Below are 21,309 nucleotides of genomic sequence, written 5' to 3'. Positions count from 1 at the left end.
TTTTCGACTCGCACTACTATTCATGATTGAACAAAACTTTTGGCAGGTACTGTATGAAAAAGTATGTTTAATGAACAAGAGTCGAGAGTATAATGAGCTTTTTTCTCCCTACCTACGATTTTGCCAGCGCTCATCCAAAACATTGGAAGGGGCACATCGCTAGAGAAAGTAAACGAAGTATACTAATAGTGGTTAATATGCAATATTAATGTGAAAATTCATTGGGGGTGTGACAACAACAACAAAAATATTTTCCTCATTAACTTGAGAAAGTTTGTAGTGGATGGAAAATCGAAAATGAATTTTCACATTAATATTAAATATGATGTTTTTTCTTGCGGAAACGATTCAAAACAATTAGTAGCTTATATGAAAGTTCTCAGTTTACTGTAGGTACTCTTTAGGAAACCATATTTTTAATATCCGTGTGATACAGTTAGTTTTCTGTTAAGTTGTTGAGCGCAAACATTTGAAAGATAAAGATAAATACATGTAGGTGATAGAAGCGCTGGAAAACAAAATTTCTTCTGGAGTTAAAAACTCGGGAATTTTCTAGAAGACATTACCTCACTTGAAGTAAAAATGAAATTTTATCTTTTACGTAATTAATAGCAAATTATATGATGAATATTACTACAATTCTATGAATATCAAACCATTACCTACTGCAAATTTTCATTACATAAAATTCCATTCCCGAAATCAATGGGATTTCCATTGCGTTCCGTTGGAACTTCGATTCCTGAATCCAATGAAAATCCTAGTGTCAATTCTTTATTTTTTACCTTTGATTATTGTTAGCGGTAATTAAATGACATTCTTTTTAATCAAGATGAAATTTGAGGTTTTTCGGCGAAAAAAAGTATGAATAACATGACAATGATTATTCCGAATAATGTCTTGTTTATTATTTTTACAATTTGCTTTGACAATCACATTAACTTCAGCAAGTTTTTCTCATCTCAAACCAGATCTTCTCAATTTTTAGGTACCCAATTGTTTTTCCATTTAATGCTTTTAAATAGAATTTATAAATTTTGCATTGGTTCCCATTGAAAATCATTGGAAATTTTTCCTATGTAAATATTAATGGAATTATTGTTAATGGAAACAATTTTATTTTTCCATTTATGCCAAATGGTTTTAAACGAAATTATAAATTTTCCATTGATTCCCATTGAAGTTCAATGGAAATTTTTCCTACGGGAATACGATAAGAGCGCGATACTAAAAATGAAAACTGACTTTTAGTCTTTACTGTCCCTAGACCGTCTCACCCGTCCGAGATGGTTGAACAATAATTGTGAAGGTACAATGTGAGTGATGCTGAAAGTGTTTATAACATTTAGATGATGACATTTTTTGTAATTTCTGAAATTGGTGAATGCAATTCATCGTCTATTAAAAGTGGTTTGTATCTACAGTATTATTCTCACTAGCTGGTGTCTAGTGTCGTCCTATGACGTGTTAAAGCGGGGAAGTACAGCGTAACGCTAATACGAAAGGGCTGATAAATACGCACCATAAAGGGGCATCAACTCCCTTGGGTGTATTTATCTTCGTTTCATCGAAAGCTACGGCAATGTAATCGTGTAAACAATGGCCTACCAAATAGTTGAACCACGGTTGACCTGTCCTCAGAATCATTCTATAAACTGGCTGGAAAGTAATTTAATAGTACATGGTCGCTCATAAATTTAAACAATTCTGTATCAGACGGAGCGTATATTTGTATGTTCAGAGTAGTTTGGTCATTTCCAATTTAGAATAGTTCGTTTCCGTACTCCAGAATGGCATTTTGCTAAATTTGTGGCATAATTATACAGCCAAATTATAAGTGTGTAATGAACCTGAACGGAAATAAATCGTCCCAAATATAACCGGCTTATTGCTATGCATAAATTTGGATACATTTACAGTCTCATTTAGTTTCGGAGCGTTATGCAGCACCGTTATTACGGTTATGACATAAATTAAAACAAAAAATCGGTATTGTATCACCTCATTCATAAATGAGAGTCTGTCATATTAATTTTACATTTTTGGGTTCTCATCTTAAAATAAAATAAAAATCGGTTGTCTGTAAAGTCGGTTTACTGACGATGGTTAAACGTGACAACGTCATAAGAAAATACTGATGGAATGGTTTCATTTTTCAAAAGAAAATTTTAATTTTATTTGTTTGATACATATTTTGTATGGATATAGAGAAGGAGGTAAATGGAAATGTATTATTGTATAGCAGCTGTCCACGCGGACGCATCGCTCACTCAAGTAGGAGAGAGACAGATGTCGAACGCTGCCNAAAACCCCACTAACAAGTCTAGATTGCAACCGGAAAAGAACAATGCCGTGGATGCGTTAGTCCAATTCTTTTGCTCGGAGCGACAAAACAAACGAGAATCTCTCGGGTAGGTAATGTTCGTGCGATACATATGACAGCTACGTTCCTAGACGTTCGAGGGTGATTATTACAGGAAGTACCTAGTTGACTATTGTTGTAGTATCGTGCTTTCATATCGCGGTGTGCGGTGAGTGGTAGAACATTTATATATATATAGGTTCGTTCGTTTAAACGATCATCGGTGATTTTGATGGAAAGGCAACGGTTCATTGGTGAAGCGTTCTAATAATGCTATTGAATTTCGGTTACAAGGTCACGTGAGTGAATGAAACAAAAATCGTTGAAGTGTAGACTTGTTCGATTGGGGTTATTATTTTATTGAAAATTTACAGCTTTATATCGGTATTTATTGGAAAGAGCTAAATGTAAATGTCCTGAAGTCATTTCATTTTTGAACCTAATCGTTATCGGTTTTTGGATAACCGAATTAACTCAAAATAATAAACTACGTGTTCTGTACCCTTCAATTATACATTCGGAAGTTTCTGGGCATATTAGAGCACCAATCAAATTCGTTTTCCGTGGTGATTTCATTTTCATTTAATGATATGATTTGAAAACCAAATGTTTTTTTCATAATAGTAAAACCTTGGAATCTCTGAACTTTAGCCCTAATACTTGCACTTATATGTTTTGTAACTTTTATTCAAATGTTTCTATTAAATAAAAAAGAATGTCTAGCAGGTATGTACCTCCTACATATAATAACATAATAACATTGTCCCTGCACCAATCAATAACAGCAAAAGAAATATATTACATTCACTACACTGTCAAACATTAAAGAATAAGAACAATGTAAGTTCTAAGTTACTAATTTTCCGAAACTACCAATACGATTTCGATCCATATATTTGTTGTCGAAATTTGTCCCTGGTTTCCCTATATTTAATGAACCTAACTCAGTTGGGCACCAAATACAAGTACTCTTTGAAAATACCTTCCTGCTGAGTATCGAACAAAGATTGAGAGGATCAACTACCCGTTCAGTGTAGCCAACTTTCAAAAAATGTTTTACGAATCCATTTCTATGAAAATGAAACGTTTATGTAAAGGTTAACGGCTTTAGGCATCTAGGATAGTTTCGTGAAGTAGTCTTACGTTCTATTATTGTCTGACTCTAGTTTTCCAGAATTGTTTATGTAATGTAAAATACAGCAATGGCAGTCAAAAGTACATAAGTTAAATTCAGCAGCATATTTAATTAAATACATATTTCAGTCTGGTTTGAATATTTTCAAGCCTGTGCTGTTTAGACAATCTGGCTATGAACTCTACTTCTTGAATCAGCTACTACAACATATTTTAAATTCGCGAATGAGCTACATATAATTTACATTTTCGCGGTATTCAGTCGGTCTATTCAGAAACAATTTTAATGCATCAGTTAAGAATAAACTTTCTCTGTTTTCTTTGTTGACGAAACATTATTTATTCATTTTCCCATTTAACAACATTNGGCTGAAACTATAGCTACAAGCTATCCAAGGATGGTACTATAGAATGTCACCTCAAGGTAGGCCTAGTGGCGTCATCTCTTGGTTAGGCCGGAAACTTATCAATCCACCCTCGTACTACAACATATTTTAAATTCGCGAATGAGCTACATATAATGTACATTTTCGCGGTATTCAGTCGGTCTATTCAGAAACAATTTTAATACATCATTGTTCACTCAAGAATAAACTTTCTGTTTTCTTTGTTTACGAAACATTATTTATTCATTTTCCCATTTAACAACATTTAAAAGTGTTCTTTTTCCGTTTGTTAGTTGGCAATTTCAGATTGAACGCTGCCGCTTTAGTGCTTTTGCCGCTTGAATCCTTTGAACTAGCTCACTAATGAAAATCGACCCCGAACTCGACGCTGCTGGACTCCATGTTAGCAGACTTCCTGTCGTCACATTACCGCAACAAGTAAAGTCCAAATTACGTACCTGGGAACAATGACGAAAATAAGCTCGTGGAGGTAGCGAAGCCGTGTAATCAAATTATAGTTAAGAGCTGATTTAGTGTCTTCATTAAAATTCACTCTTCATCTCCATTAAGAATTACTTGTACTACTATGTTTTACATATACAAATAAAATTAGTGTAGGACAGGGAGAATGTAGTCTAAAATCACTGTGATAACAAACCAAGAATTGGTGTATATTTTAACCTTGGATTCTAACATAAACAATATGGTAGATATATGTAAGGATTCAAAATTTCTTGCAAATATTTCATTGTTTGACTCCTGTACGTCAAACCATGTGCTAATATAAAAACGTAGAGAATGAGCAACTTTCAGTTTTAAGGTGATGTAGTGAACGTAAAAGAAAAAAAAATAATGTACTTCGGAGGGTATGGTTGATAGTTCTCTCATCCTCCTTTTAGAAATTGTGGGAATTGGTGAGTGGTGCTTAGTGTGAGAAAGAGGAGACAGACGAAATGTTATTAGCCCAGGATAGGAAAGAGTGGAAGTGCGTGTCCAACCAGTCTTAGGACTGATGACTTTATGATGATGATAATTATGATGATGATTAATTACGTAAGGTGTAAGCTGTGTAACAGTAGAGAACTAAAATAAAGATAGGAGATGGTAAATTAAAAAAAATTGCTGATTTGAGATATTTAGGGAGTCAGATAACTGAGTATGGAAAAGCACCAGAGACATAAAACAACTAATACCACAGGGTTGGATCGCTTTTAATAAAAAAAAATTGATCAAAATCAGTTAATTTTGAAATTAGAAAACTGTAATTAAAGTAAATGCGTGAAGCACGACACTGTATGGGTGTGAAACAGTAGAAGAGCATAGGACGTAGTGGAAATCAATAAGAAATAGGCGAGAAAAGTTGGTAGGAAACCTACTCAGACCAGAAGGGTTAGTTAGGAACACACTAGAAAAGGAAACAGTATGTAAGAGAAGTGGAGGTAGACCGAATAGTTGTAGATGTAGGTGTCTCGACTTTTGGAAATATGTGAAGATTGACTCAAAATAGAAAGAAGTTGAGATGTGTATCCAACCAGTTTTATGATGATAATGATGATAATTATTATTACTACCTCAACATTTGCCCATGTGATCCAAAGAAACCACAAAAATAAACTTGGACCAGGGTAGATGGATCAAGAATCGAACAGGTGTTCTCCCGAATATTAAGTAACGGTTTGAACCTCTAGGTTTAGGCAACGCCGCTAGGTACATGAGCGAAAAAAAAATCCAAAAACCTTTAAAATATTTTATTCCCACCAGCTTCCAAAGCTGATGCGCGGGCAGTCCTTTTAGTCTCTTCTGAGGGATTATAGAAATGGGTAAGTGGTGATTGGGGTGAAATATACGACATGGAGGAAATTAAAATAAAATTGAGATAGAAGATAAATAAATAATGAGGTGTTATAGGCGGATGATGAGGATATCGTGGGTAGAAAAGGTTAGAAATGAAGAGGTATTGGAAAGAATAGGAGAACAGAGGACTCTATGGAAGTCAATAAAAAATAGGCGAGATAGGTTGGTAGGACACCTTCTCAGGCATGAAGGTCTAGTGAGAGACATATTAGATGCAGAAACAGGAGTTAGGAGGGGTAGAGGTAGACCTAGATTAGATTACTCTTCGCAAATAATTAAGGATGTGGGCTGTTCTAGTTTTAGGGAAATGCGAAGTTTAGCTGAGGATAGGAAAGAGTGATGATGAAGAAGATAAATGAAAGATTATATTATTACTCTCCCAGCATTTGCCTATGGGATCCAAGGAAACCATTAAAAAATTATGCTCTGCTGCCTGCTCTCATTCCAGACTTCGGAATGGATAACTAAGTCGCAGGATGCAAGAGTGACGCGCTTGTCACTATGATAAAATCATAGGTTTTAAGACTAAAACATGGACTGTGATCTATTATTTACTTTAATTTATAAAATTTGAATTTATTCCAAAAATTGTTTCATTTAAAAAACTCGTCTAGTATTTTTGAAAAATTAAAAATGAAGAGTAATACTCTAATGTGTGCCGCTTCACAAAGTCGCTATTAATAAAACGAAACTGATGCACTAATATATTTTTTTAAAAAATAAGCTATTTTTCAGTTAGGTTAGGTTAGGTTGGGCTAATATAATTAATACTAGTAATGTTTCACTAAAACCGTTGTGTTATGCTTTATGGCAACTGCTAATAGATAAAAAAATTTTTTTTTCTCTGAAAAGATAGTTTAACCGATTAAGATAAGTTACGAATCGATGAAATTTTTAATAATTATTTTTAATTTTTTAAAAATTTCCGCAAATTTTGAGGCCTCTTTGCCATTGGGTGCGCAGAACTTTTGTTCTTTGACAGATATGAAAAAAGTCATCAATAATTTTTTTTGCAAAATGGCAGTGAAAAACTTTTATTGAAACTTTTTTTCCATATCTTTCATATTTCGCGGGATAATCTAATTTGAAATATTTTTGCGGATTCCCCCCCCCCTATACCTGGCAAATAATTTTTGCTTGCATATTCGTGTTTCTCACAAAATTTTCGATAAAATGACCTGTGTTTCAATCATTTTCTCCATTATAAGGTACTCTTCAACAATTTCCCTCATTTGACTGGACTAGTAGTAGATATGCTTGAATTTTGCAAAATTTATCTCCCAAATTATTGCAACTAAGCAAGCGTTCTCTGATTTCAATCCATAAACTATATTTGCCACATTCTCTTTCGTTTCATTGCTATAGCTACTTTAATTACATTAACGCTATAAAAAAAGTTTAGTCGACCAATAAAATTTTGTATTGTCACCCTGCCTCACAATGGTTAACTTCAAATACTTTTTACTAGTCTTCAAGAGTACAACATAAAAAGTATAAACTACGGTGATTTAATACGGTCGTAAACTGTTCTAGCGTTCGTGTTAACGGGACAGTGGTTAAAGAAATTGAATTGAGTTGATGAAAAGGTACCTTTAGGGGACTGTTTAATTAACAGAAGTAAGGTTTATCGCTTATCCTTGACAAAAAGTATCAATTCCTTCTTTCTGTCGTTTGATGATTAAGAATTTACAGTATCGAATAGTAATTTTGTGGATTATACAATTTTGTGGAGTGTACAAATCGTATACTAATTAAATTTGAGAAAGAGATCAAATATTAATTTATTGGGCAAAAACACTGTGTAGAATTCTTCATTTTATATCGATATACAAAGATACATATGTACATATGTATGTACATTGTGCAGATTTTAATACCTTAGTAATTTTAACTTTAATATAATCTGCTTACAAACCTTTTTATGTTAAAAAGCATAAAATGGAAAATTGATTTCATTTATCCATCCAATGTAATGTAAAAACATCATTACAATTCAAGTTTTAGTCTTCTCTGTTACTAAAGAACCGACACACATACGAATGAGTTTCATAAGATGATTATTTAACAGCAGTTTTGCATTGTAGGGAATACATACAGCACTGTTAAATCATTTTTTCGAATTAGTATCCTTTGAGCATGGGTAGACGTGCAGGGGCCGAGCAGGTGTCGATGTTGATACGGCACTAGAATCTGAGGTTGGTCACACGCGTTAGCCAAATCGTCAGGCGTCAAATCAGCAGACGATTAAAATGTCGATATCGACCCTAGTATACCTGCGGGTAGGCCATCGGTAAACTTAAACTTCATAGGAGCAGCTACTTGAAGGTGGTTTGGGTCACTCCATACAATTCAATGAGTACGAGAGAGTAAGCAATAATAACCTTTATTGCGTTTTTTTTTCTCCCTGTTACTACTATAGTAAGGCTCGTTGCACATTACACGTTTTCGCTCGTGCGGGAATAAATCGTACGGGCAAATATTTTTAGTCTCCTATGAAGAGTATGGAGGTCTTTCACATTATACGGTTACGGCACGGACACGATTTTTGATCGCGTTGCAGCCGTCCAGTGCCACTACAGATGAACGGTAGCCGTATCGTATCTTCGCTTAGTGGACTACGTGGCCAAATGCACCCTTTCATACTAGACGGTTTCAATCGTGCGGGAACNATTAAATTTGAGAAAGAGATCAAATATTAATTTATTGGGCAAAAACACTGTGTAGAATTCTTCATTTTATATCGATATACAAAGATACATATGTACATATGTATGTACATTGTGCAGATTTTAATACCTTAGTAATTTTAACTTTAATATAATCTGCTTACAAACCTTTTTATGTTAAAAAGCATAAAATGGAAAATTGATTTCATTTATCCATCCAATGTAATGTAAAAACATCATTACAATTCAAGTTTTAGTCTTCTCTGTTACTAAAGAACCGACACACATACGAATGAGTTTCATAAGATGATTATTTAACAGCAGTTTTGCATTGTAGGGAATACATACAGCACTGTTAAATCATTTTTTCGAATTAGTATCCTTTGAGCATGGGTAGACGTGCAGGGGCCGAGCAGGTGTCGATGTTGATACGGCACTAGAATCTGAGGTTGGTCACACGCGTTAGCCAAATCGTCAGGCGTGTAGCGTAAGCAGACGATTAAAATGTCGATATCGACCCTAGTATACCTGCGGGTAGGCCATCGGTAAACTTAAACTTCATAGGAGCCGCTACTTGAAGGTGCTTTGGGTCACTCCATACAATTCAATGAGTACGAGAGAGTAAGCAATAATAACCTTTATTGCGTTTTTTTTTCTCCCTGTTACTACTATAGTAAGTCCCTCCATCCCGTAGGCAAGCGAAGCCCCTCTCACAACTTATTTTTTCTAATGATCGTCCCGTACCTCAGGGGTAGCGCCATAGCGCAATAAAGTTGGATTCGGCTACGGAAGAGGGGACTTATCTACGAAATGGAAGGCATAAGAAATGGAAAGAATCATCTCACTCGCAGGAGCAATGACGAGCTCCTCGGTTATACCTGATGAGCACTCGGGAGAGTATGAGCTGACTTTACCCGGCTCTGGGCCACACGACGTCCACCAGCAACTAGATCTAGGAAAAGGCCTGAACATTATTAACTGATGTGTGAAAGAGATTCGCGAAAGGGGGTTCGCCCATTTTACATTATAAATGGGGGCGGAAATAGCCCGATAGACATGGGTGCCAAGGGGTAAGAGAAGGTATTAGCAATCCCATGAACCTCAGATGGTTTACCAATGAGTACTACGGAAATCTAAGGTCCCAGGTAGGAATTTGCACCTGTTTCAAATGTATACAAGATAGTGAAATATCTGTTGAATGTTCTTTTGCAAACAATAATAGGCCGATTTGGTCCCAATGGTCAGGTTCTGCGAATGTCTTCGACGGCAACCACCTTTGTTAATTTTATTATCGATGCTCTTCAATTGTATGCACGTTACAGAAATTTGATAGCTCGAGGTAGAGTCATACCTTATTGGCTTCTGGCCCGTATTCTTTTGTTGCATACCAGGTATTGGTGGTGGCATCAGAACAATTTTTGATTTTGTCATATAATTTAGAGTTAGTTACGTTTTGGTTCTTGTTAACTTACGTTTTTAATTCATATTTACTTCGTTGCCTGTAGTTGTAATCCGTTACTGCATAGTTAATAATTCATTTGTAAATAAAGTTCGTATATAGTGTTTTATATCGAGTTTCATTTGCTTCGTTGAAACCAACATTTTGAGAAAATACTGCTCGTGATTTCACTGTAAGCAGGGGTAATCCCTTTAGATACTATAACATGTGTATTAGGTACTTCCTGTGGTTTTAACCCCACATTTTCACTACTAAATATCTCGAAAAATATATAAGCGGTTAAAAATTACGAACCTTTGACATAATTTGTGTTCAACTGTTCACTGCTGCGACTGGTCTACAAAAAAAAAAGAAAGATCAAGTTTGGCAAAATTACTATTCGAAATTCCTTAAATTGTTTGCCGTGTGATACTTTTATTGTAAGTTACAGTCCACTGTAGCGATCCATGGTTGAGTTGTTTCTAAAAACAAATTAAGTTTTAAGAAAAATTGCGACGTCTTTCTCGTAATCGTCTTTAACGTTGTATGATATTTGACAATGTATTTTCGCAATTTATGTAAGACGGACCTTTCTTCAACTGCACTCACATTTCCTTAACGTTAGTGAAGTGAATTAACGGTAACTGCTGTAGGCAGAGATTTATTTGCATATCTAATGCGTCTTACGTAATTTTTCACGATTTTAAGTCGTAACAATAGCAACAAAAAATATCTGCTCAGAATAAAATACGTTAATACGCTTCCTATTCCTTGTTTCTGATATCTTTAGTACTTGCATCTTTGAATAAAAATTATGTTATTTATTTTTAAGCAAAACATGCAGTAATCAAAATTTTTTGCTTTTATAATAGTATTCTTTAAGTGCAATACATTTATTAAACGAGATTAATTTCTTATTAATGTGAAAATTTATTCTTAATTTTTATCATTTCTCTCATTAAGTTGAGGTAATTTGTAGTGGATAAAAGGTAAGAATGAATTTTCACATTAATAATTAATATTTAATATTAACCACTAGGAAATTGAAAGTGTTTTTCATATATTAATTTCTTAGTAAGCAAATTATAGAACCTGCCAGATTTTGAACTTATCAGTTGTCATTAACACAACATTGACGGTTATTTTTATTAGAAAACAATTATCATGGCTGATGGATGATAAATAATCAATTTTTACTCAAACAGCTGAACTCATACACGCTGTTGTCTGTACTGGAGAACTGCGGAACCAACAAAAATCATCATCCAAGCCTGCCTTTACTACTTATATTCCTTGGTATAAGAACAAAATATGGAATTGATACTGCCCGACTTCAAGTGAAGAAAAATATCTAGAAATACTTTTAAACTCAGAAAAATTAATACTGAAATGCATTTGAATGGCTTTCGGTTTAATTTACAAAAAAGGGAAATATTAGATTGAGAACTCATGAGCTGCATTTTGTCTCCTATAGGAGAATGTCACGTTCAATGTTAGATCTTAGTATATGGCACTTCAGTTAGGGGACGACCGAATACGGACATTTAAACAGACATCAAAAGATTTTTATTTAAAAATCCTAGATATTGCACGAAAAAAGAATAAAAGAAGAAAAATGTGTTTTTTTTTCAAGGGCTACCTTTCTATAAACATTTATATACCTAAATTGCCCAGGAAAAAAGTTATAGGCGATTTAATGAAAAAAAAAAACAAGAAAAGGAGCATTTGTTTTTCAAATTAGACCTTCGTACCTGAGAAGGTGTCCTACTAAACTATCTCGCCTATTTCTTATTGACTAATACCTCTTCATTTCTAACCTTTTCTACCCACGATATCCTCCGCCTATAACACCACATTTCGAACGCTTCTAACCTTTTCTTTTCCGCCGCGCCCACTGTCCATGTTTCGCACCCGTACAGGACAGCGCTCTAAACATACACCTTTAACAACCATTTTCGAATTTCTAAATTAATGAGTACCAACATATTTCATTAATTATTGATAGTTTTCGATTTGTGATATTTCCACAAATTTGTTGTTAAAACTAGTTCACATGGAAATTATTTTTCTATGCAATAAAAATTAGCACTGCTACATATGAATTGTTGTAATAAATGCATTTCAGAATCAGTGTTCGACAAATTGATAAAGGTTTTCGCAATTAGGTGGTGGGCTAATGCTGTCCTGACTCGAGTCTAAAGGCCGTCGTCAGTTGGAGTTACTTCCTAACGTTTCGCTAGCACGAGTTGCGTTCTTATAACACCACATTTCGAACGCTTCTAACCTTTTCTTTTCCGCCGCGCCCACTGTCCATGTTTCGCACCCGTACAGCACAGCGCTCTAAACATACACCTTTAACAACCATTTTCGAATTTCTAAATTAACCGTTCGCCAACCTAGAAGTGACTTCTTTTTATTGAAGGCGACTCGACCCTGCGCTATCCTCTGCTTTATATCCCTAGTACTCCTTCCGTCCTGACTTATGACTTATCTGACTTCCTAGATACCTAAAATCGGTCACTTCTTCTAATTTTTCGTCACTCTTTCCCTACTTTTTCTTCCTTTGTTGGGTACTAAAAATTGTAAAAAGAAAATTAAAGAATGTATTTCGATAGAAAATCTAATTTTATAAAAAAAGGTAATCGTCTTAAAAAAATCTTGAAAATTGCTTCGCTTTCGAATTCTTCGTTAGAGAAAATTAAAAGGGGTTCCTTTTTCTAAGAATACCAAAAACTGCAATCCTTAAAAAGGGTTGTGGTTTTATCATTTTAAGGGACCGAACTACCATATGTAATCATAAAACCCTTTTAAAGCAATTATTCCATAATGAAATCTCTATCCAATGGTCTACTAAGGCGTTTTCATCCTTTCATGAGACGTCTTGATAGTCAGGTAATTCCATAATTTTGTCTCGCGAGTGGAGATAGCTCCCAAAAATTACGTCACAAATATATTACGCTAGAACCACAGATAGGTAAAACATTATAACATAATATAAATACATAAAGTAATTACCCTGGCTGAAACACTGTAATACTTACTATGTGAAAATACAAAACGCTATTTTCCTCTTTATTATAAAAGGAAAATAGCGTACAGCGTATTATGGAAGTGTAATAAAATAATATTATGTACTTACGTGCTTATTGATGATTAAGACAGTAATTAGGATAAGAATGAGTAATTTGTACAATGTGTTTGAAGAAATAGATTAGGAACCTCATTTTCGATAAGATAAGTTTCATAAAATGTCATATTAAAAATTAGGAACCCGATTACTATTATATATAGAAGAAATTATTAGTGCTGTCAGCACAAGGCAAAGTAGTATTACGTAAATGAAAGTTAGTATCAGCAATTTCTTATGCTGAAGTGTACGATGTGTTGCATACTTATTTACAAACAATTCAATTAAGTTTAATTTTTCAAACAATTTTTAACACAAAACAGTTTCGAGCTCACAGTGACTGATAGGGGGAAAAAGAACTTGTGATTTGAAAACTTATTGACTTATATAGAATCTATGAAGCGACCAATAGAGTTCTTAATTTTAGATAAAATATTGGTGTCCAATTTCAGGAACCTTTTAAATTTGCAAAGAATTCTTTCTTACATTTACATATTTTTGTGTGATAAGTTGCATTTTTATTTAAGTCCCAAAAGAATGATTAAAAAACGTTTGTTACACGAAAAAATTGAATAATGTTGATAAAAATGTAAACGTAAGAACCAGTTTAAAATGACTTAATCATTTTTATTACGATCCACGAAAAACAAACCAAGAACGTAAAGCATGTTGAATGGTTGTTAGAAAAGAAATAAAATCTCAGTGAAAGGCAGTTACTTTTTTAAAGTTAATTTAGCAGTAAGCTTCTTTCAGGAATTAATCGTGTATACTATATGATACCATCAAGCAATTGCAGACATTTTTAATCTTCTGCATAAAACGGTTGACAATTTTGTTGTTAATAATTTTCTACAAAAACATTACCGAAAAAAAGCACTGCATTCTTCTGTTTCTATTGTGTCAATGTTTTCGCTTGCTTGTATTTATCAAGATATAATTATTTCTAAAGGCAATAATCGAAACACCTTCATGAAGTAATAAAAATGTCCAAAAAAATAAAAAATTCTATTTGTAAACTACTATACAACTACAACATATTGAACTGATATATTTTAGAATTTAAATTTAAAACCTTCAACAACTTATGCGCGGAGAATATGAAAAAGGAAAATTTACCTAAATATTAAACCGATTAAATCTAAAGTTGGAGTTACTTCCTAACGTTTCGCTAGCACGGGTGGCGTTCTTCTTCAGAGGTCCTTCCATCCCCGATGTTGGATATGGACTGGCCTATAGACCAGAATCAGGGCAGCGTCAGTTAGAAATACTTGACACCTTACTCCTTTTTTACCTTAGTTATCAGCTTAGATTCATTTTTCCTTTTTTTACTTCTGTTTTTAAATCCACTTATTTTTTTGCTACTATGGCTGCAGTAAGAACGTTTATATACAAAATACTCGTTAATTATAGTTAATATTCAATTAAAATGGTATACCCAGTTTCATCCACAATGCCGCTTAAATTCGCGGATACCGATTAACCTCTAAAACCGATGGAACTATGTACCTACATTTCCAATGTACATATGTTGCAGGCAATATATCATCATTTACTGTCATTTATAGCTAACTACAATATACTGCCTGCAGTCTAACGTTATACCATCTTCCTTTTGCGGAACAATTTCTGTTTAGTCAGGAATTTATCGTGACTGCCTTTAGTGTGTTGACTAGAACAAAAACCTTCGAAATCGTAATCCATGTTTGATAGTTTCGATAAACTACTCACCAAGAATATAAACTGTTCTTACGCAATATAAGTACCTATTCGGGTATGTCCCTATTACCTTCAAAAAATGTAATTCTGCAGTATCATTCTCAAAATCTTTACGTTTACGTGCATGAATACTTACATCAAAACAATAAAAACGTTTAAATCTTGCCTAACAAGTTCTTTGTATACCATTAAATATATACTTGTTCCGTGTTCACGAAGTTATAGCCGCATTAAGTAAGTATTATTAACATTATTAATAGATGTAGTCTCTTAGTAAACACTACCCGCAAATTGAGAATCGAATGCAAGGATTCTATTACGTGTAATCATCAATGGATAGCTTTATCTTTTGAAAAATGCCACATGATTTGAAGCCATTTTTTCATTATTATCAACATCATAAGGTCTTCAGTCCGAAGAAGAAGTTGAACCTTCACTNACATTCTATAGTATATTTACTATCAGCATTGCACCCGTGCGAAGCATAGTGTACAAATAATACCATTAAACCAATTCCTTAACCCCTATCCCGGTATGTTTGTGTGTTTGAAGAAGTTTCACTTCAGTAGCGTGTTGTGTAATTAATTACACGTTGTATTTTTTTTTATAACCTTTTCTATCCACGGTACTTTTAACATCTTCCTCAACGCTTCTAACCTTTTATTTTCCGTGCTTGAAACTTACACTGTTTTTGAATCAACTGATCTTGAAAATTAACCACTTTATCTCTAGTTTATCATCTTCTATTTTTTATATTAGCTCTAAACTCATTATTACATTACTTACATACCAATATTTTTGCTTTATTTTTATTAGTTCTCATACAATACCGTCTTGTCAATACATTTTAAGATAAGTAGACAAAGAAATGTGTAATTTCTACCTTCGGTAAACATTTTGCCTTATCTCTGTATGACTAACAACGGTATCCCATTTTACCTTAGTAAGCTATTTTACTCACACTTCCCCATACACATTTTAAAATTTTTCATGTACGATATGCCCTGCTCGTACGTCCAACTAATGAAATTAGTTGTTTTTTACTGTGTGATTATAATTTTAATTCTATTTGTGATGTCTAACTCATCCTTACTTTTTATTTCAGAAAATTGAAACGCCCTTCTTAACCGCTGTTGAGCAAACACTGGGCGACCGATATACGGAAAACGTCGAAAAAGGAAAATTTACCTAAATATTAAACCAATTAAATCTAAAGTTGGAGTTACTTCCTAACGTTTCGCTAGCACGGGTGGCGTTCTTCTTCAGAGGTCCTTCCATCCCCGATGTTGGATATGGACTGGCCTATAGACCAGAATCAGGGCTGCATCAGTTAGAAATACTTGACACCTTACTCCTTTTTTACCTTAGTTATCAGCTTAGATTCATTTTTCCTTTTTTTACTTCTGTTTTTAAATCCACTTATTTTTTTGCTACTATGGCTGCAGTAAGAACGTTTATATACAAAATACTCGTTAATTATAGTTAATATTCAATTAAAATGGTATACCCAGTTTCATCCACAATGCCGCTTAAATTCGCGGATACCGATTAACCTCTAAAACCGATGGAACTATGTACCTACATTTCCAATGTACATATGTTGCAGGCAATATATCATCATTTACTGTCATTTATGTATACTATATGATACCATCAAGCAATTGCAGACATTTTTAATCTTCTGCATAAAACGGTTGACAATTTTGTTGTTAATAATTTTCTACAAAAACATTACCGAAAAAAAGCACTGCATTCTTCTGTTTCTATTGTGTCAATGTTTTCGCTTGCTTGTATTTATCAAGATATAATTATTTCTAAAGGCAATAATCGAAACACCTTCATGAAGTAATAAAAATGTCCAAAAAAATAAAAAATTCTATTTGTAAACTACTATACAACTACAACATATTGAACTGATATATTTTAGAATTTAAATTTAAAACCTTCAACAACTTATGCGCGGAGAATATGAAAAAGGAAAATTTACCTAAATATTAAACCGATTAAATCTAAAGTTGGAGTTACTTCCTAACGTTTCGCTAGCACGGGTGGCGTTCTTCTTCAGAGGTCCTTCCATCCCCGATGTTGGATATGGACTGGCCTATAGACCAGAATCAGGGCAGCGTCAGTTAGAAATACTTGACACCTTACTCCTTTTTTACCTTAGTTATCAGCTTAGATTCATTTTTCCTTTTTTTACTTCTGTTTTTAAATCCACTTATTTTTTTGCTACTATGGCTGCAGTAAGAACGTTTATATACAAAATACTCGTTAATTATAGTTAATATTCAATTAAAATGGTATACCCAGTTTCATCCACAATGCCGCTTAAATTCGCGGATACCGATTAACCTCTAAAACCGATGGAACTATGTACCTACATTTCCAATGTACATATGTTGCAGGCAATATATCATCATTTACTGTCATTTATAGCTAACTACAATATACTGCCTGCAGTCTAACGTTATACCATCTTCCTTTTGCGGAACAATTTCTGTTTAGTCAGGAATTTATCGTGACTGCCTTTAGTGTGTTGACTAGAACAAAAACCTTCGAAATCGTAATCCATGTTTGATAGTTTCGATAAACTACTCACCAAGAATATAAACTGTTCTTACGCAATATAAGTACCTATTCGGGTATGTCCCTATTACCTTCAAAAAATGTAATTCTGCAGTATCATTCTCAAAATCTTTACGTTTACGTGCATGAATACTTACATCAAAACAATAAAAACGTTTAAATCTTGCCTAACAAGTTCTTTGTATACCATTAAATATATACTTGTTCCGTGTTCACGAAGTTATAGCCGCATTAAGTAAGTATTATTAACATTATTAATAGATGTAGTCTCTTAGTAAACACTACCCGCAAATTGAGAATCGAATGCAAGGATTCTATTACGTGTAATCATCAATGGATAGCTTTATCTTTTGAAAAATGCCACATGATTTGAAGCCATTTTTTCATTATTATCAACATCATAAGGTCTTCAGTCCGAAGAAGAAGTTGAACCTTCACTTCACATCCCCTTCCGCATCTTCCCCTTTCTCGAAAACTTGAGCAACCTACAGCATTAATTGTTTGCGAACAGTAGTCCACTTTTGCTCCTATTAACCCATGTTTCATCTTCTAATATGTCTCTAACTAGCTCCTCTAAAAAGGAATCCTAACCTATCTCGCCTATTTTTTATTTATTTCTATAACCCCTGTCCTCCTACTCTTTCTTATGATACCTTATTAAAGTGACACTTCTTTACGCACGGTAGGGTAAGTTCGTTTCATGCGAGTTGCTAATATGTAACGAAATCATGCAACGCATTTCCCCCGCTGTCTGTCCCTATGTATGCTTATATCTTTAAAACTACGCAACGGATTTTAATTCGTTTTTTTTAATAGATAGAATAATTCAAGAAGAAGGTTTATATGTATAATACATGCATAATATTAGTAGAGAAACATTGATAATTTTAGAGGTTTGCAATGTGATGTCGTAAATAAACACATTTTTTTTCACTTACATTGCAAACGCTGGCTGAACCCTACGAGATAGATCAAAATAATATGCTACAGTATTGTACACCTCAAAAAGGTCTACAAAAAGTCAGGATGGTATATGTTTATCTCTTAGGGATAACCCACAATAACCATTTTTTATCCTTTACTTTTTACGAGAAATAATGGCTTTTTAAGCAATACAGGATTAATCCTTATCCAAGTAAATACTTTTAAATACATTGTGCATTTAGTATAGATCAATATGGCTCTTTACAGCATGTAATTTAAATGAATATTTTCGAAGATATTACAGACTTAAAATGCAAGGCCGTAGCGGTTGCGGCGGTACCGGCCGGTTTGTATTGTCCAATGACAAAAAAGNTACTTACATACCAATATTTTTGCTTTATTTTTATTAGTTCTCATACAATACCGTCTTGTCAATACATTTTAAGATAAGTAGACAAAGAAATGTGTAATTTCTACCTTCGGTAAACATTTTGCCTTATCTCTGTATGACTAACAACGGTATCCCATTTTACCTTAGTAAGCTATTTTACTCACACTTCTCCATACACATTTTAAAATTTTTCATGTACGATATGCCCTGCTCGTACGTCCAACTAATGAAATTAGTTGTTTTTTACTGTGTGATTATAATTTTAATTCTATTTGTGATGTCTAACTCATCCTTACTTTTTATTTCAGAAAATTGAAACGCCCTTCTTAACCGCTGTTGAGCAAACACTGGGCGATCGATATACGGAAAACGTCGAAAACATTTACAAAATCACCATCAAATTCATACTCGACACGCTAGTTGACGGGTACAACAATGGGGAGAGTTCGTCTGCTAGAAAACCAGCACAAACAACTACCTAATAATAATTATTACAATTATTATTATTGTATTATAATGTTGTAACAGTGTCCAAAACTGAACAACGCCCATAGTTAATGATCAGGGTCGGACTAAATTCGGTTATATTCATTTAATGAAGAACATCGACCCTTCCAGACCACCTGTATTGGTCATCTAAGTTGCAGAATGTCAAAAAATCAGAAGTGAACACGCCAGTAACTATTACAGTAAATGGTTAAAAGGTAATTATCTTTCGTAGCAGTAAATAATTTCATTGACATTCCTTATTTATGAATACCACACATCAGATGGTACAGTGGAAAAACAAAAAATGAAAAATGAAAAATATTTTCTAATAATTTACATTACCTATTCACAAATGCAGACCACTTCTGAATTTTTGATAATTTGTGCCTGTAAAAAGAACCTTGTCAATATGTGTCAATTTTTAAGCGTGTAAATACCTATTTATTTTTTTATAATTAGTTACAGTGATAGATGCAAACAATGTAATGAATGCCATATTTGTTGTCTCGCGACATCCCTTCTGATCCTTTTTCTAGAGGAATTGATAAGGCTCTGCTATCGTAACACTTCTCCCATTTTATGGGATTAAAAAAAACAACTATACCACCTTAAAGATCAGAAAATGGTCAAAATAGGTCAATTACATCATTTCTTATAAAATAAATAATGAAAGGCATATAACATATTTAATATAATTGGTCAGTTAAAATAAATTGGTAGTCAGATCATTAAAAAAAAAATAATGCACCTACAGGACAGGCAATATATCATCATTTACTGTCATTTATAGCTAACTACAATATACTGCCTGCAGTCTAACGTTATACCATCTTCCTTTTGCGGAACAATTTCTGTTTAGTCAGGAATTTATCGTGACTGCCTTTGGTGTGTTGACTAGAACAAAAACCTTCGAAATCGTAATCCATGTTTGATAGTTTTGATAAACTACTCACCAAGAATATAAACTGTTCTTACGCAATATAAGTACCTATTCGGGTATGTCCCTATTACCTTCAAAAAATGTAATTCTGCAGTATCATTCTCACAATCTTTACGTTTACGTGCATGAATACTTACATCAAAACAATAAAAACGTTTAAATCTTGCTTAACAAGTTCTTTGTACACCATTAAATATATACTTGTTCCGTGTTCACGAAGTTATAGCCGTATTAAGTAGTCTCTTAGTAAACACTACGCGCAAATTGAGAATCGAATGCAAGGATTCTATTACGTGTAATCATCAATGGATAGCTTTATCTTTTGAAAAATGCCACATGATTTGAAGCCATTTTTTCATTATTATCAACATCATAAGGTCTTCAGTCCGAAGAAGAAGTTGAACCTTCACTTCACATCCCCTTCCGCATCTTCCCCTTTCTCGAAAACTTGAGCAACCTACAGCATTAATTGTTTGCGAACAGTAGTCCACTTTTGCTCCTATTAACCCATGTTTCATCTTCTAATATGTCTCTAACTAGCTCCTCTAAAAAGGAATCCTAACCTATCTCGCCTATTTTTTATTTATTTCTATAACCCCTGTCCTCCTACTCTTTCTTATGATACCTTATTAAAGTGACACTTCTTTACGCACGGTAGGGTAAGTTCGTTTCATGCGAGTTGCTAATATGTAACGAAATCATGCAACGCATTTCCCCCGCTGTCTGTCCCTATGTATGCTTATATCTTTAAAACTACGCAACGGATTTTAATTCGTTTTTTTTAATAGATAGAATAATTCAAGAAGAAGGTTTATATGTATAATACATGCATAATATTAGTAGAGAAACATTGATAATTTTAGAGGTTTGCAATGTGATGTCGTAAATAAACACATTTTTTTTCACTTACATTGCAAACGCTGGCTGAACCCTACGAGATAGATCAAAATAATATGCTACAGTATTGTACACCTCAAAAAGGTCTACAAAAAGTCAGGATGGTATATGTTTATCTCTTAGGGATAACCCACAATAACCATTTTTTATCCTTTACTTTTTACGAGAAATAATGGCTTTTTAAGCAATACAGGATTAATCCTTATCCAAGTAAATACTTTTAAATACATTGTGCATTTAGTATAGATCAATATGGCTCTTTACAGCATGTAATTTAAATGAATATTTTCGAAGATATTACAGACTTAAAATGCAAGGCCGTAGCGGTTGCGGCGGTACCGGCCGGTTTGTATTGTCCAATGACAAAAAAGCTGTGATTGTTGTATATAAAGACATTCT

At 33.7% G+C, this 21,309-nt stretch overlaps 1 protein-coding gene across 4 annotated transcripts in view; it reads left to right on the top strand.

The window, feature by feature from the left end:
- The window catches only part of LOC108739190 (neuroglobin-like), a 219,567-nt gene extending 199,771 nt beyond the window's left edge, over positions 1–19,796 (top strand). For all 4 annotated transcript variants that reach the window (XM_025973666.1, XM_025973662.1, XM_025973663.1 and 1 more), the window contains one exon: positions 18,893–19,796. In XM_025973666.1, the coding sequence (XP_025829451.1) occupies positions 18,893–19,066 (174 nt within the window). In that variant the 3' untranslated portion in view covers positions 19,067–19,796. The remainder of the gene's footprint in view (positions 1–18,892) is intronic.
- The last annotated feature ends 1,513 nt before the right edge of the window (positions 19,797–21,309 follow it).

Source organism: Agrilus planipennis, unplaced genomic scaffold, assembly GCF_000699045.2.
Source record: "Agrilus planipennis isolate EAB-ADULT unplaced genomic scaffold, Apla_2.0 scaffold58, whole genome shotgun sequence".
Classification (NCBI taxonomy): Eukaryota; Metazoa; Arthropoda; class Insecta; order Coleoptera; family Buprestidae; genus Agrilus; species Agrilus planipennis.
Note: the sequence above shows the minus strand (reverse complement) of the source record. Positions and strands in the feature narration are given on the sequence as shown.